The sequence below is a fragment of the Ruditapes philippinarum genome, unplaced genomic scaffold (genome assembly GCF_026571515.1).
Source record: "Ruditapes philippinarum isolate M1 unplaced genomic scaffold, ASM2657151v2 ctg386_1_1_1_1, whole genome shotgun sequence".
Taxonomy (NCBI): Eukaryota; Metazoa; Mollusca; class Bivalvia; order Venerida; family Veneridae; genus Ruditapes; species Ruditapes philippinarum.
Window position 1 is genome coordinate 354277 of NW_026862271.1, and position 16338 is coordinate 370614.

At 31.0% G+C, this 16338-nt stretch overlaps 1 protein-coding gene across 4 annotated transcripts in view; it reads left to right on the plus strand.

The window, feature by feature from the left end:
• LOC132718519 (ATP-binding cassette sub-family G member 8-like) overlaps positions 1-6184 on the plus strand; it is a 30653-nt gene extending 24469 nt beyond the window's left edge. For 3 of the 4 annotated variants that reach the window (XM_060702222.1, XM_060702223.1, XM_060702224.1), the window contains 6 exons: positions 498-643; positions 1047-1275; positions 2285-2484; positions 3199-3275; positions 3453-3720; positions 4304-6184. In XM_060702222.1, coding sequence (XP_060558205.1) covers positions 498-643; positions 1047-1275; positions 2285-2484; positions 3199-3275; positions 3453-3720; positions 4304-4569 — 1186 coding nt within the window. In that variant the 3' untranslated portion in view covers positions 4570-6184. The remainder of the gene's footprint in view (positions 1-497; positions 644-1046; positions 1276-2284; positions 2485-3198; positions 3276-3452; positions 3721-4303) is intronic. The other variant, XM_060702225.1, reaches the window with a different exon arrangement.
• Positions 6185-16338: the final 10154 nt, after the last annotated feature.

Genomic DNA, 16338 nt, shown 5'->3' on the forward strand with positions numbered 1-16338 from the left:
GTATTACGTAATCAAAAAATTTTACCGTCTGCTTCAATTGTACACTAGAACAATCGTTTGAGACATTTTGATAGCATTGCGTTTTTTTTAATTATACTTAAACTTTTAGATATTGTCGAATAATTTATTGTATGTTTGAATAATATCAAGTTTAGAATCTATTTCATATTAATATATATAAAATTATGTGTACGGTGAATCATTGCTTTCCGGGTTTCATTTTAATCAAGGATCAGGAGAAAACACATGGTCAATACATTTTATTAAGATATTCACTTACATGCATTTTCAGCGTTTGGAAAGCTGATTGTTATGTCATGTTTCATATTTAAGACAAATTCATTTCATTGTTAAACATTTAACAATCAGTAGCAGTTCACACATTTTTTTCTTTTTGTTGAAATCATACATTTCTTATTACATTTGAAGTTTTAATTTTGGTATCTAACATATTTTGACACACACAGAAAAACCTATGTTGATTATATTGTTTACAGATCTGATATATTTGAATTGTTTGATATGGTGTTGGTCCTGTCAAAAGGCGAGATGGCGTACTACGGCCAGGCATCAAATATGGTCAATTACTTCAGCAATCTCGGACATCCTTGTCCAGAATTCACAAACCCATGTGACTTCTACGGTACATGTTTGATTATAGATAAATAACGTGTGTGTAATATAAATATATGTGATTATTTTCTTCACTATCAATATCTAATACTAGTATTTGGATGTGGTTAATAAGTTTGATTGTTGATATACAATGTATATACCGGATTTATTATACATTTTACATAAATAGATAACATAGAATGATGCAATTATACAGTAAAAACTGTATACCAAACAAGTTGGGTTATTTCTTCAAATTTATTTCATAATTGAAATGCATTGATCTTTGAAATGCGATAGATATCGAAAAGAAATATTACGGTTCGCCCTTTTGGGTTTGATGAGGATTGATACATGTTTATATTTATTTAGATCTGTATATAACAATAGCTGTTTTAAAATACTTTAATCATATTTACATGTATTCATAGTTGACCTCGCCACGATCGACCCGACATCTGAGGAGTCCGAGGTTAACAGTACAAAGATGGTTGGAACCTTGGTTAAAGCTTACAAAGACAGTCAGAAAGAACTAACTGGAAGTGGGTCAACTAGTAAAGATAAGGAAGAGAAAAATAAAGAGCAATGGCCTGTGCTGGCGATGTTCAGAAACCTAGAACATCAACCAGGACCGTTAAGACAGTTCTGGATACTTTACAGGTAATATAAAAAGTAAAAAAAGGAATCCCTCAAATACGGATTTAAGGCGGATAAAATACTTAAGGCAAATTAATACAAAGAATGTCATTTCTAACATGTGTCTGCTGAGATAGTTAATGATATAAACATTAAATGCATACTAAGAAAATGTAAATAATTGTATTGCAATGCAAGAAATAATCGTTCTTTGAAAAATCTTGTATAATATTATGCCCTGACATAATATATAAAATATAGGAAAACGGAATTCCTGAAGAACGTCCAAAATGGCACAGTTGTAAAATGTTGCAGACTCAGTTTGATTAAGCCTGATCATGGACGGTACTTAAGGTACAGGCTATCGTCCACACTCCTCACACCGACTTTAGCAGAATTCAATATTTGAACATGATGGTGAAATTGTGAATTTAGAAACATTCGCAGATGTGTCTGTAAGGCGGTTATCATGAAACATTCTATGTGACACGTTCGTGCTATTGCATGAAAAGCGGAACATGGTCCCGTTTGGAGTAAAAAAATGCATATGCCGAAAACGAATAAACAATGTGCGAAACTAAATAAAATGAAAAAGAGGTTTTATATATCAAAATCTATATATGTACATTATGTTATTTGAATGACACTTTTTTGAATTATGTATAATTCACCAAATGTGTTTTAGACAAAACTAAGCTTTGAATGTCATCTTAGGAGCTAGGGGGCATGAGGGATGTTGCACTTTTTCATTATCCTTCGTGCACAGACTGAATCAAACCGCATCTGCAATTTTGTTATTTTGTTGATTCTAATGCTTCTGAGGGATCACCCTTTTTTCAATTTTTTTAGAAAGCAATCTGTTTTCAAATATAGATATATGATTGTGCCTCAATGTTTTTAAAGTTTGAATAGGTCAGAAGGAAACCGTATTTAGTTCCAACTTCAAGATCGTATATTCTATACATGTGTATATCATAACTAGTAAAACAGAATCAGTATTTCAATATTTTGTGTTTTTTTCTTTGGTTTTTAGACGATCAACGAGGAATATTGTAGAAGATTACGGTTACCTGGCAACGCAGTTCATACAAGCGGTTGCTATGTCAGTGGTTGTGGGGTTTGTTTATTTCAATCTGGGCCTTGACCAATCATCAGTTAGGGACAGATTTGGGATGATGTATATTATTGGTGCCTTATATCCGTATATGGTCGTTTTAGACCTCATTGGACTGTGTAAGTTTATAAACCGATAATGCTTTTGTTGTTATTTTTAATATTAAAAGTCTTGTTATTTCTTGAAGTCAAATAAGCATATTTGGAGCACTTTAGTGTTGTTTTTTTATTCTTAATCAAATCAATTCAATCAAAAACAAAAGGCTTGCAAACAAGTTTTATATATGTGTCTGTTGAAATTGAATGCAAGTGAAATTATATTTTTATCGTGAATGTGTTAAACTATAACAGAGTAAAATATAAAAGTTTTATAAGATTTTTCTAAGACACAAAAACCAATTTTTCTTTCTTAAAAAGGGGAAACAAAAAAATGTTTTTTGTAAAGAAAAATGGCCACTTTTGAAAACCCCAATCTCCCGCGGGCCAAAAAATTTTGATGGTTACTTTTTAAATAATAAGAAAACAACAAAACTATTTTTTGAAAATTATCCCCTTTTCTTTGTAGTTATTTTTTAACCTTGAAATTAAAAACTCAACCCCCCATTTTATTTTCATTTTAACAAAAATTTTTGGTCCGCTCCCTTGAAAAAAATTGAAAAATTTTGGTGTAAAAATATAAAGGAAAAAAACAGTTCTTCCCCAAGTTTTGTTTTTTGTCTTTGGGTTAAATTTTAAAAACCCAAAAAAACCAAAAACTGCTAGGACAACTCTTTCATTGACTGTTTTGTGTTGTTTTTTATTAATTTACTATAATGTGTTATTTCGCTTTTGTAGACCATAAAGAGCGGTCTTTTCTATACTTTGAACTAGAGGACCGACTGTATGGAGTCACGCCGTATTATTTTGCAAAGGTATATTTGACGTTTTACACCACATTTTTATTTATTGTTTTCTTTGTATAACAATAAGAAAAGTTAAATGACTACATTATTAAAACATTTGATCTTTTTTGTTCTCTTTTTTGTGTTTAATACACAAAGCTTTATATAGCTAATTCTAAATTCATTAAATTTCATTTTATTTTTCAGATATTTAGCGAGTTACCATTCCATACATTCTTTGTGGCAGTGTATGCAGTTCCGGTGTACTTTATAGCGGGGCTAAAGCTGAATGTTGAAGACTTTTTGACAGTGTTTGCGATATTATTCCTTCTTGTATACTGTAGTAGAACATTAGCCATGTTTTCTGCAGCAGTCATGCCAACATTCCAACTTGGTTGTTTCTTTGCACAAACTTTCTTTTCAATGTATATTATGTCGGCAGGGTTCTTTATCAATTTGGATAATATATTTGATGGTAAGTTTACATTTTATTTCATGAGATTAAACATTAGGAAACTATCTAATTCGTTTGGAATTACAGTGACATTATGTCCATCTAAGAGTTTATAGTGAGTGAACAGGTGGAAGTCAAAATAAATTTAAATTTTACCACAATTCCATTCAATTTTATATTTTACTTCGCATGAATGATAAATAACTCATATGGCCCAAGGAAATTTCTAAAAATATCCGTCAGAACCTACCTGTAATTTTTTTATATTTTAGGCAGATTATATTTTATCGGACACATTTCACAATATAAACCGTTGGTCAACCACCATTGTAACAGTCAATGTTTTAAAATATATAGTCAGTTCAGCTCAACTTGCCAATAAAATAATGAGCATAATATCACTTTAAAGGTCATTGTTTGATTTGTATTTCTTTTGTCACTATTTCCTTGTAAAATATAAAACAGAAAGCATGTGACAAGTCTATAAAGAAGTGTTCCGGTAAAAAGAATTTTTACTTTATTTTATTTTTTATTTGTCTAATTTGTATTATTTGAAACGAATAGTGTATCCCTTGAATCTTAAAATTTCTTTTTTTTATTTCAGGATTGAAATGGGTGTCGTCAGTGTCCTATCTAAAATGGGGCTTTCAAGCATTATGTAAAGTACAAATTCAAAGTTTGGAATTCAACTGTGATGACGCCATTCCGGGGTCATGTATAAAAAACGGCACGATGGCGTTAGAAAGTTACTCTCTGCAAGGGAATTCCGTGTGGGAGGCGTGTGTAGTGATGGGATCTTCATGTGTTATATACTTGATCCTTTTCTTTATAGGAATGAGGTTTGTACCTCAAAAACCCCATGAAATGTAGTACAATTTCAAGAATGGATATCCTATACGAGGTTTGACAAAAGAGGTTCTGAAAACACTGTTATAACAACGGATTTTTATGGGTCAACTAAGATATAACGAAGTTGTCGCTCAATGTTATTGTTGCAGTATTAAGAGAGTTCGAACGAACAAAAGATTATTGCTTTCTCACATATCGGTTGATGCCTGAAATATATTTTCTGGCGTTCTGTGATCATACCGGGACCATATCTTAATGCCAGCTTTATGTCAGTATCTAATATTTTAAAATAATGATATAAATTTCTCTTGACAATTCATTAAATGAAGCTTTTTTATGTCCAATTTAAATTGCATGTTTTACATTTTCTTATTTCTTATTAGTTTGCTGTATAATGTGAACAAAGAACGTCAATATTATAACACCTTTCTATGCTTTGACCAAAGGCTGTGCGTAATCAGTAGGAAAACTGGTTTTTTTTTGTTTCCTTACAAAAAAATAACTATTGTCTGTCTTATTTGTTTAATTTTAATATTAAGTAATGATATTTCCTAAACTTTTATTTATTTGGACTTTGTTACAGTCGTTGTTTTATGTATGTTTGTTAGTTCTTTCTTTATACTTACTTTCCATAAGTCAATGCAAATGTCAATGCAATTGTACAAATGTATTTATTTTTATAATAGTTTTTATGAGTGATTTTATGTTTGTTTGAAACGATTCATGGTATGTATGGGTTTATTTTTTTCGTTTAAAGCTTTCTAAATTATTTGAATATAATTTATCCCTTATATTGACAAAAGTGCTAATCAGTAAATATAGAGTTTACATCAATTGTGATGTGTTTGATATATAGTCACGTTACATGCATGGTAACTAACAACATGACAATTTATGGAAAAGTTTTATAATATACGTAGTGTATCAATGATTAGATATACAACGAATTTTTCAATATCATGTCACAAGAACAATGGCGATATAACTGCTTTACAAAGTTCAAAATATATACTGGATAAAATAATAACAGCAAACAATATATCTCAGACAAAACTTGCCTATATAAAGAACTTATTATTGTTGTTGTACACCTCACCTTGAACTGTCACCATGATGTAATGAATATCACGGGACATATTTACATCTTAAAGCTATGTTATTTCAACATACATATCTTTTTATCATTCCGTTTTGTTGAATTTTTTTCTATTTATATTGATATGTGCAGGCACATATTTTGCTTTTAATTTTAAACTCACATTTTAGAATACAAAATATGTATACATTTCTTACATGTGTACGCTTGTAGTTGTTTTTGAGATAACAGTTTCATATTCCTAAATATTATTTAATTATTACTGTTCACAGAATGATATGAGTGTTCATATATGTTTAAAAGTAAGTACGATTTGAAATCTATTCATTATTTTGTAATGCAAATTTTACATATTAACTTTCTCTTGAATTGTTTCGAGGTATATTCCTATCTTATAAAAGGACATGGGTTAATTTATGTGAAAACAGCTAGTAACTGTATTTCTTCACATGCATTGTTTCTTTACAAACTAATTAACTTCATTGTTGTCTGATTGAATTTGTTAAAACATTGTTGATGAAATAAATTGTTGATCAATCAGTGAAGTAAGTTGTCTTTTCTCATGCAGTTTGTCTTTTGTTATATATTTTGTGTGATCATAAGTCACTGTATCACTGTGGGGTATGATATTAATAAGATATAGTTATTGAAAAATTTTGTCCCTTTTTTTAGTTCACGGTTTCTGAAAATTGGTCTTTATTTTGAATTATCAAGCAAGAGAATAGGAATACTTTTTTGTTCCAAAAGGTTTATTTTATTATTTGATAATGTACATTGTATATATTATGTACTTTATATACAAGTACTCATTACACTAATTGGAAACTAAAAAGAAAGGGCACAATATTCTCAGAAACGAATAAATGTTTATTTCTTTAGAAAGGGCAAACGTGAATTTTATAGCGTCTAAAAACGGTTTTAGAGCATGGTGTTAAATGAATGTTACCTAAAGAAAGTCGGGCTCAATGTAATATTATTTGTCATAAAAAGTAGCAAAATGTAAACAAAGTAGTATTTTAACTTCCATTCAAATACGAAATCACTATAACTGAACTTAATGCCAGAAAGCAACATAAAACAGGTTCAGGTAATTAGCCAATGAATAACTTTTAAGAAACTATAAAAAGTCACCTTAAGTGAAAAAGTTTTTGAGACATGAAAATAAAAGCATTTCTGGAACATAAAGGGCATTGTTACATTCGCAACCTTTTTTTAAACCAGACATACATATACATTTTGTCTTATAAAATAAGCACTACGTTTTTCAACATTAGCTCTTAATAAAAAATATAGTTTTAAGTATTAAAACAAGTCGTAACCAGTCGTATTCAGGTATATACTTGCAGCAATGTAAACCAAAGGTTTTGTCACTGCGTTTATGACTCGTTTTGTAGGAACAGTTCAACAATTATATCGGTATACATTTGAGCATATCTATTTATAAAATATCATGTACAATTTGGTGTACATAACCCAAAAGATTAAAAAACAACATATTTAAAAATGAATCACACAAGCGACCAGCGGCACACACAAAAGACGTCACCTTGCGATTATCACATTATCGCAGTCACTCCCAGTGTGAAGACATTTGTTCGTCCGTCAGAAGCCTCGAAACCCACCTAGCACTTACTCGTCTCATTTCCAAATCTCTGTAAGAGGACGCTGTACTGAACCGTGACTGTCGCTTCAATGTTCGCAGACAGCCCGTATGGCAAGCGGCGATCCTCATCAACAAAATCGGAAACAATCGTGACGTTTGCCTTCGTTTGTATTTTCGGCATAGTCCTTGCATGGTCATCCAGTGACTCGTCTACGTCTCGGAAGTGTTCATACTGTCTGTAGACACGTCTTCTGTTTACAGAGCTTACATGTTATGCTTAATTTACTGTTTCCACCATTTCTAGATACATTTTGTTTAGCTTAAAGCAAAATTGTAATATGTTATCATGCATCAAGTGTGTGTGGATAACGCAAATAGTCAATGTCAGTCAAAATGTTGCTCACACTATTAAACAATATTAAAATGACATCATGTCAAGCTTCTATTTATTTATAATTTGAGCTTAACAAACTGCCGGGGTATTTGTTTGTTTTTTGTTGTTTTTGTGTGTGTTTTATTTTTATTAGAATTTGTGTTATACGAACAATATGATTCCCTTCCTTATTGAACATTTATCATTATTGTTCTAGTAAAGTGCGGTAAAAATTAAACATATAGGACAAAGTACATCATAACATTGTTGTGAGCTTTCAGTCAACTTAAACAATGGACGGACCAAACCCGAATTTTTGAAATGACTGATCCCAAATTGGAATTATATTTCATTATCCCCCAAAATTAGAGAGCATAACACAGTATAATTATAATGTACATACAACAGATGAGAAGAATATACATATGTATAGTATTGATTACATTATAATAAAAAAGAAACAAAAACAGATGGAATGCTTTTACAATGGTAAAATAATGACTGTTTGGGGATTGAGCCAGTACATTAGGGGTAATGAAAAGTGCAACATTCCCCAATCCCCCTAACACCGACTTGAGCAGTACTCAATCCTGAACACCTAAAAAGGGCTGGACGCAATAATCCCGGAGGACATGAAAATATATACCAATACTGAAGTGAATCTTGTCACAACTTTCGTATTTTTATTACAGTAAGACTACACTTAGAAGTAGTGGGTCTCTTTAAAATGCTTGTACAAATGGCAATACTCCGAATGATAAAGAAAATCAAGATCGGACAAGAAGGAATTAATCAATAAAATTAGGTTTATCGATCTTGGGTCTTTTCAATATGTCAAATGTCATTCAACGTTAGAAATAATTCAAATTCCCAATATATCGAATACAGACAGAAATCATACAGATCAATGTATCTTCGTGTACAGAAGATTATACAATTTATATAAAATCTTGTGTTATTGTTATCTGCTTACAAACAACAATTGAGTTGTCTTAATCGGTAAATTATTCGAAGGCTTAGTACCTTATTATAAACTATATACATAGCTCTAAGATACCTATCAAACTTATAATCAAAGCACTGAAAGTACTGTGTGCGGTAAGCCCGAGAATTAGGTAGTCATATTATTATCGAGATCATAGCTTTGTACCAGTATATACTTCAAAATTTCTTTTTGTCACCAAAGTTACTTTAATTAACTGTTAAACCTACGGCCCGTCACAACCATTTTACATACAATTTATTCTGAGAGATATGAATCTGGTTAACTTTACTTGAAACTCAACTGATAAGAATAGCCTGTCGTCTGCTAGTTCGGCAACTGTTTATCGGTTATTCAAATGCCATGAGAATTTCAGCACATTTTAAATGCTATAAGGAATTCAGTACCATTCAAATTCCATGTGAAATTCAGTGTGCATCATATTCCATAAGAAGTTCAGAACAATTCAAATTCCATGTGGAATTCGGTGTGCTTCATATTCCATGAGAAATTCAGTACAATTCAAATTCCATTTTGGATTCAATGTGCTTCATATTCCGTGTGAAATTCAGTGCAATTCAGATTCCATGTATTTTTCAGTGTAAATCAAAGTCCATGTAAATTCAACATGTACAATTATGTAATTTAATATCAAATTTGTATTTGTATCATGAGAAATTCAGTATGTTGCAAATTAATCCATTAATCTCTGAATATCTGAATACTGAACAAGGTTTGAAATGTAGTCCTTTAGGTAATATAATATGGAAAAGACGGCAGTCCAAAAATAAATTTACAGACTTACAACTAGCAGCAACTGAAAAAGGCCTGCATGAAATACATTTACCAGCCACAGACTAACCATGTATCAAACAGTAAAATGCAATCTAATATGCATGTGATTATACTGATATGTAAACAATATCAAAACATCCTTTATCCTTCATGTAAACAAACCAAGCGAAAGTAGGTCTCGTACAAGGCAGTGATCGTTCAGGCTTAATTCACTCAGATACCCACTGTTGTACAGCGTCCACCGGATATAGCCCCTCAAAACTCCGAAAACGAAAATAAAAAGGTTTACGTCGAGTTCACCAAAGATAATGTTTCAACTTATTTCTCCATCATAACTCCATCGATTTTTCCAAACTTAACAATTTTGTGAAGCTAAATATGTCAGGGTTTAGAGCAGTATTTGCTTTTTTCTGCAAATTGAATACTTTTTGTTAAATCGGCGATAAATTGTGCCGTTTTTGTTGACATTTGCGAACGATGTTGATATTTACCTGTAAATCGGGTTCAAGAAGCATTTGTTGTATCAAAATCCGTATTCAATATACAATATAGACATTCTTTTACTTATATTTGAGTGGTCATCCATCAACTCGGGCTGCTTTCATCAAAATTTGCGAAAAACAGTCTTTCCTTGTGTACAGAGTCTAGCAAGAAATACAAATTTAAGTGAACGGGGTGTAGAAGTTTAATGTACAGGGTTTAGTAGAATGTTACGGTGTATAGCAGTCACATATTTTTTATTTTTAAAGTCTTTATGAGCTGACAGTCATTCGAAGACACAATATATTGATTGCTAACTTCAATAATTACTTAAATTCATGTACTATAACATGAGAATGTGTCATTCTAGATAGCCACTTGCTTTCTTTAAAAAAAACATTATTTAGATCAAAACAAATATAGTCAATTCATATATTATTTTATATTTATAATATTTTTTTGTTCTTTTTTATATTGTTTTTGTGAGAGGAGGCTAGCCAATAACTTAAGTCTACCACAATCACATGCTTACACACTTACCGCATAATGCATATAATTGTCTTATTTGCCTCCCGTGCGTTATCCCAATTAAAATATGAAAATAATTGCATATTCTTTGGTATCATTCAATGAATTACTGAACTGAAATAAAATAAGTCAACATAATATTTAAGAGCATGACTGGTGACATGTCCAGGGTCCGTACTCTCAGAGCTTGGCCCTCATTAAGCATAGAAAAGAAGAAGACAGATCGATAATTGATCAGGCACTTAAAAGATTATGCACGGGCGTCATTTTCTACAAAACGGCATTAGCACGTGTCTTCCATAAAACCATTTTTGCCACATTGAATAATCAATGTTTCGACTTAGAATTGAAGCACTTGAGAAAAGTTGCGTTAAACGATTTTAATTTGATAGACCATTCAGTGGCGTAGCTACTATTAGGCCATGTCGGCCCGGGTCAAGTTGGTCAAGAAATTGTCATTTTCATAAGTCCCCAAAAAACAATAAAAACAGGCGTGGGTAGGATTGGTATTGTGTTCGGATCAAGTGCGTTTTAGGCTTATGCATAATTTTCCGCCCCCAGTTTGCATCTAATCAAATTCAAGTTTAAAATTATTGTTTTGATTATTTTCATCTTTTTAATCTGAACATGTTTTTGGCCCCAGACCCCTTTTTATGGGCCTACAAGTTGAAAAAAGCTGGCTACATCCCTGCCATTAAAAATTTTATTCAACGTTTACGATAAAACATTTGTATACTTCCACGATGTTGCGTGACCTTACTGCATAGTTATACGTAGTCAACTATTATCTTACAGGAAAAGGCCCATGATAATTTTGCAAAAACAATTGGCCCAACCCTTTTGTATATTGTGTAATTATGTTGATGTAAAAGAGTTGATGAATTATATTATATATGCAATAAAATATTATCAAACTTACTGTTCACAGTGCATAACGTGAACATGATTTGATACTGTTTAAGACAAATTATAGAATTCCACTGTAAAGTTCTACCAATATATAATGTTTCAGTCTACTGAGTTTACATTTTTTTCTCAAAATCACGCATTAAAAGTTGTCTAGCTCAGGACGGAAACGGTTTACTACCATTGATATTCATGCTACGTATAATGTTTCTTATCTAATTTAACATTTTTATCCTTTTAAAAATGATAAAAGGTTTCACTTTACGATCCCTGCCCCCGGCATCGACATCAGCGTACGTGTATGCTCAGCTGGTACTTTATTTAAAAGTATAGCAGTCGTTTACCTACTACACCCCGTACACTTGCTAACAGTTTTACATCTACACCCCGTACAAAACCGTGCTAGACTCTGTACACTAGGCAATGTCTTTTTTCGCAAATTTTGATGAAAGCAGCTCGATTTGATGGATGACCACTCAAATACAAGTAGAAAGAAGTCTGTATTTTATATTAAATATGGATTTTGATACAACAAATGCCTTTTGGGTCTGATTTACAGGTAAATATCAACATCGTTCGCAAATGTCAACAAAAACGGTACAATTTATCGCCGATTTAACAAAAAGTATTCAATTTGCAGAGAAAAGCAAATACTGCTCTAAGCCCTGACATATTTAGCTTCACAAAATTGTTAAGTTTGGAAAAATCGATGGAGTTATGATGGAGAAATAAGTTGAAACATTACCTTGGGTGAACTCGACGTAAACATTTTACTTTCGTTTTCGGAGTTTTGAGGGGCTATATCCGGTGGACGCTGTACAACAGTGATACCGCTAAAACAGCATTGCATAATCTTAAACATATAATAACAATGCAATTGATAAACTGAAAAAAGTATTGTTGAAAACCTCTGTCTTCGTCTTGCAAAAGAAATGTATGCAGATATATTCATGCGCGATACTGCTGAACAACTCTTAATTCTCATTTCTTAATAAACATTTGTAAAATAAAGAAATATACATAGAAATAATTGACATATATTTATTTGTATAAGTTAAGGCTAAAACAAAATGAAATAACACTAGCACTTTTACGGCCTAATCACACGAAACCGCAAAAAACACGAGTGTTCACAATAATCACGAGAACTAAACAGTTAGTTTCCATACGATGATATTTGATTTGTACTATTATAAAATGATTGCACCTATCTGTCAGGAATTACTCGGAAAACCATATTAAGTTATTTATTTCTCTACGGTAACTAACACAAACTTGACGACATAAGCAAACTTCTCTGGACGTTACAATTTTAAACAATTTAAAATATTATAAAGATGAAAAAGGTTAATCTAAACTAATATGGGATTAAGTCCTTAACAGCAATTCATATTGGAAAGCGATTAATATTTCATCATTTTATGTTGCAGGGATCAGAACTTAGAAAAATTTGTACAAGTTTATTCATACAGTAGACAAGTGGGATCTCTTTTTAACATCAATGTAAAATCCACGAATCATTTTGTTCCTATGCTATTAAAGATACAGGTCATTTATTCTTGGAATATCTAGGAATTTTCATTTTAACAAAAGTATTAAATCAAAGTATGAAAATTTACTTTTAGCAAGAATTGTGAAATAAATCAGAACAAGCAATTACTTTTGTGTTTCCAGGATAATAAAATGACCCAAGGAGTCAATTTTCTACAGGGTCAACATTTAATTTTACATTGGCACTTATAAAATATACATTTCTCACATGTGAATGCTTGAGGTTATTTTTAGATAAAGGTAATTTTGAACAATGTTGATCAGATTTAATAATCACTATTCCAATATGATACGAACAGTCAACGCATGTTCAAAAATCAGTAGAATTAAAGTCTGTTCATTTTTATAAAGCAAAAGTTCATATGACTTTTTCACAGATAAGATTGTTTCGAGATATACTCCCATCTTGTAAATTTTTCACATACTCTTTTTTGGAAACTAAATTATCTTTATTGTTTACTGATTAACATTGTTTTTTAAATGATGAGAAATAAATCAATCAGTAAAGTAATTGTCTTTTTTCACACAATTTGTCTTTTCTTATATAATTTTGTGGTCTTGCGTGTACTCGGGGATTTGACATTAATGAGATATGTTTACAAAATCATTTTGTCTCTCGATCTTTACTTTCATGGTTTATTTTGAATTATGTCTTTAATTCAAAACAGTTATGCTAATACAAAATTCATTTATAAAACAGTTATATACACGGGTATATCATTAAATAATGTTTTGTCAATTTATCTTTTTCCCCAATCATAACATATCGATTAAATATTATTGAAGCAATCTGAAATCAAGTACTCAAAAAATACCGGTAAAGTGATAGACATTTATTTCAAATGGCTTCACAAGTCGTATATTCAAGTTTCTGAAGGTAATTGCCAGCTACCTCATTTCTTCAAAATTTTGGCAAGAATGTGTATATTGACGTTAACTTTTCCGTGATAGACGAAATCTTTCTTTGCGATTTCGAACCCGCATCGAAAATCTGGTATGTGAATTTCTTTACCTATTTTCGGATTACATTCAAATTTAATTTGCTTTGATAAAACCTTATGTGCTTCACTATTATGCTGTATTGCAATTCTCCCAAAAACTGCCATTTTTTCTACAGATTTTGTAAAACTTTTTATTCCGAATCTGCTTTGGTCGTATGTTCCTATTCTTATGGCAATTGGTGCTTTCATACCGTATAAACTTATTTCGAACAGCGACCCTTCATCTAAAGGAATGGTGATGTCATGAGAGCATCCGTCCCAATCATCATAATCTGTAATATCAAGTATTTGATCTGTTTCAACAATAGTTTCATAGTATCTTTTCAAAACTTCTAGAAGATTCTTATGTTGAAGGCGAGTAACCATTTTGTCAAGGATTATGTATTTCAAATCTTTGTTAAGTGTCCCTTTTCTTTCTGCTCTGCGGAATGACTTTACGTCCATATCCGAAGCAATATCAACGCAATACTTTAGTAGGTCAGGCATATTGTAAAGACTAGCCTGCTCTATCACGATGTAAAGGTCATCAGATGAAATGGTGTCCTTGACTTGTCTTAAGAGTACAGCCTCGCATTTTAATTTCAAATTCGACACTTGATATTCTTCAGCCAGCGGAAGAACAGCAGAAACATTTTCCGAATTTACTTCGACCGAATCTGGATAAATACATCGTAGAAACGTTTTGACATCTTCAACTTTTTTCCCTGGAAGTTCAAGTTCAGACGAATTTTTCTCCTGAAATTCTGCCTGGAACATGGTATCGAAGACTGGTGACGCATGCGCTAAAATTATTTTTGCAACATGTAATCGTTCATTTTCAACTATGAGAACAAAATCATCTTTCCATGTTTTTTCTGTGAAATCGAAAGTAGTTGTTTTCTTTTTGTCCAAAGTTTCTTTAAAATAGTCGTCACTATCAAGATTGACACCTTTCAAAGACTTTTTTTTTCAAAAAACTTTGTTTCCATCATGGAATATTGTACTAGTATATTATTTTAAATGTCTAAAGCTCTTATGTTATTAAACACTATTAAAGTAACAATTGACGTCTTTATACCCGGATGTTTTATTACAAATGAATAGTCTAAATGACAGAACACGGAACACGCGGCATGAATACGAAACCTGTTCCTTGATAGGTATGATATCATTAAGAAATAGGTGGTCTTGGGTGACTTTATATTCAACATCAAAAAAGATCACGTCTGTTTAAAGTTTATAAAAGAGTTTGTTCGTTTTGTTTCTTTTTTTTTCTTCTTATTCTTCTTCTTTTATAACTTTTCCTTGACCTTTACTTTTATTCTTTTAAAAATAAAAAGGGTTTAAGATAACATTAATAAACATACATTCATTTAAATACATGATGTTATGTGACTTTTTTTAAAATAATATTTTGTTAAATCATATATACATATGTGTCATAGATTTTGCATTTTGCCATTACTGAATCGTTACAATCTCCAAATGTAAATATTTTGAATAAATTAACAAATTATCGTAAAAATGCACTTTATTTTTAAAAGAATTCATTTAAGCTTTTATAAATGACATAAAATTCATTTATATGTAAGTGCTTATTTAGACCAACATTTAAAGAAATTGTGCAGTAAATTTTAATTTATTTTGGCTCAATAATATCTTGGTATGCATTGTGTTCTCAATATAATTATCAAAAATTATAATGTTGTGAAATTATGATCATTATAATGTAGTATAAACTGGACAAACTAACACATAGAGAAATTCAGTAGCATTTTCCTTAAATAGTTAACATTTCCCATTATTTTTTTCATGTTTCTTTGTCTACCAGTTTCAATAAAAAGTGGATGAGACGAAAATGTAAGTAAGCGAGATTGGACATTTTATCGTAGTAATATAGTCTTATATTCATGTCATGGGATATTTTATATCTTTAAACATTTTCATGGAATGTAATTAATGTATCACCATATTAAAGTTGCATGCCTTCAGATGAGAAAAATGATTTCAAGGAAATCAAAATATGAAAAGAAAATTCACGGTCAATTGACCGCTTTGAAGCATAATGCTAGAACTGGTAATGTTGATGATATATTGCAAGTTGATGAAAAACGTTTTGATATTATAGATATTGAATATAACAGTATATTTGATGTAGATATTTTAAACGAGTTGAGAAAAAATGATTTTTCTGTAGCACGTGTTTCAATGGATAAAGTTGCTAATCGTTTAGGAAGAGATCTTGTAGATTTTTGTAAATCGAATGAAACAGTGATTTTAAACGGAAGGTCGTTTACAGATAAAAATGTAGGAAGTTTTACTTGTAAAAACTCTTCAATTGTTGATTATGTAATAGCTTCAGCACACGCACTAAAACTATTTAACGGTTTTACTATAGACGAATTTAACGCATTATACTCTGATGTGCACTGTCCAATCAATTTCAATTTATCACATATTGTTGAAAATAATTTAAGGCAGACTTATTCTTCCAAT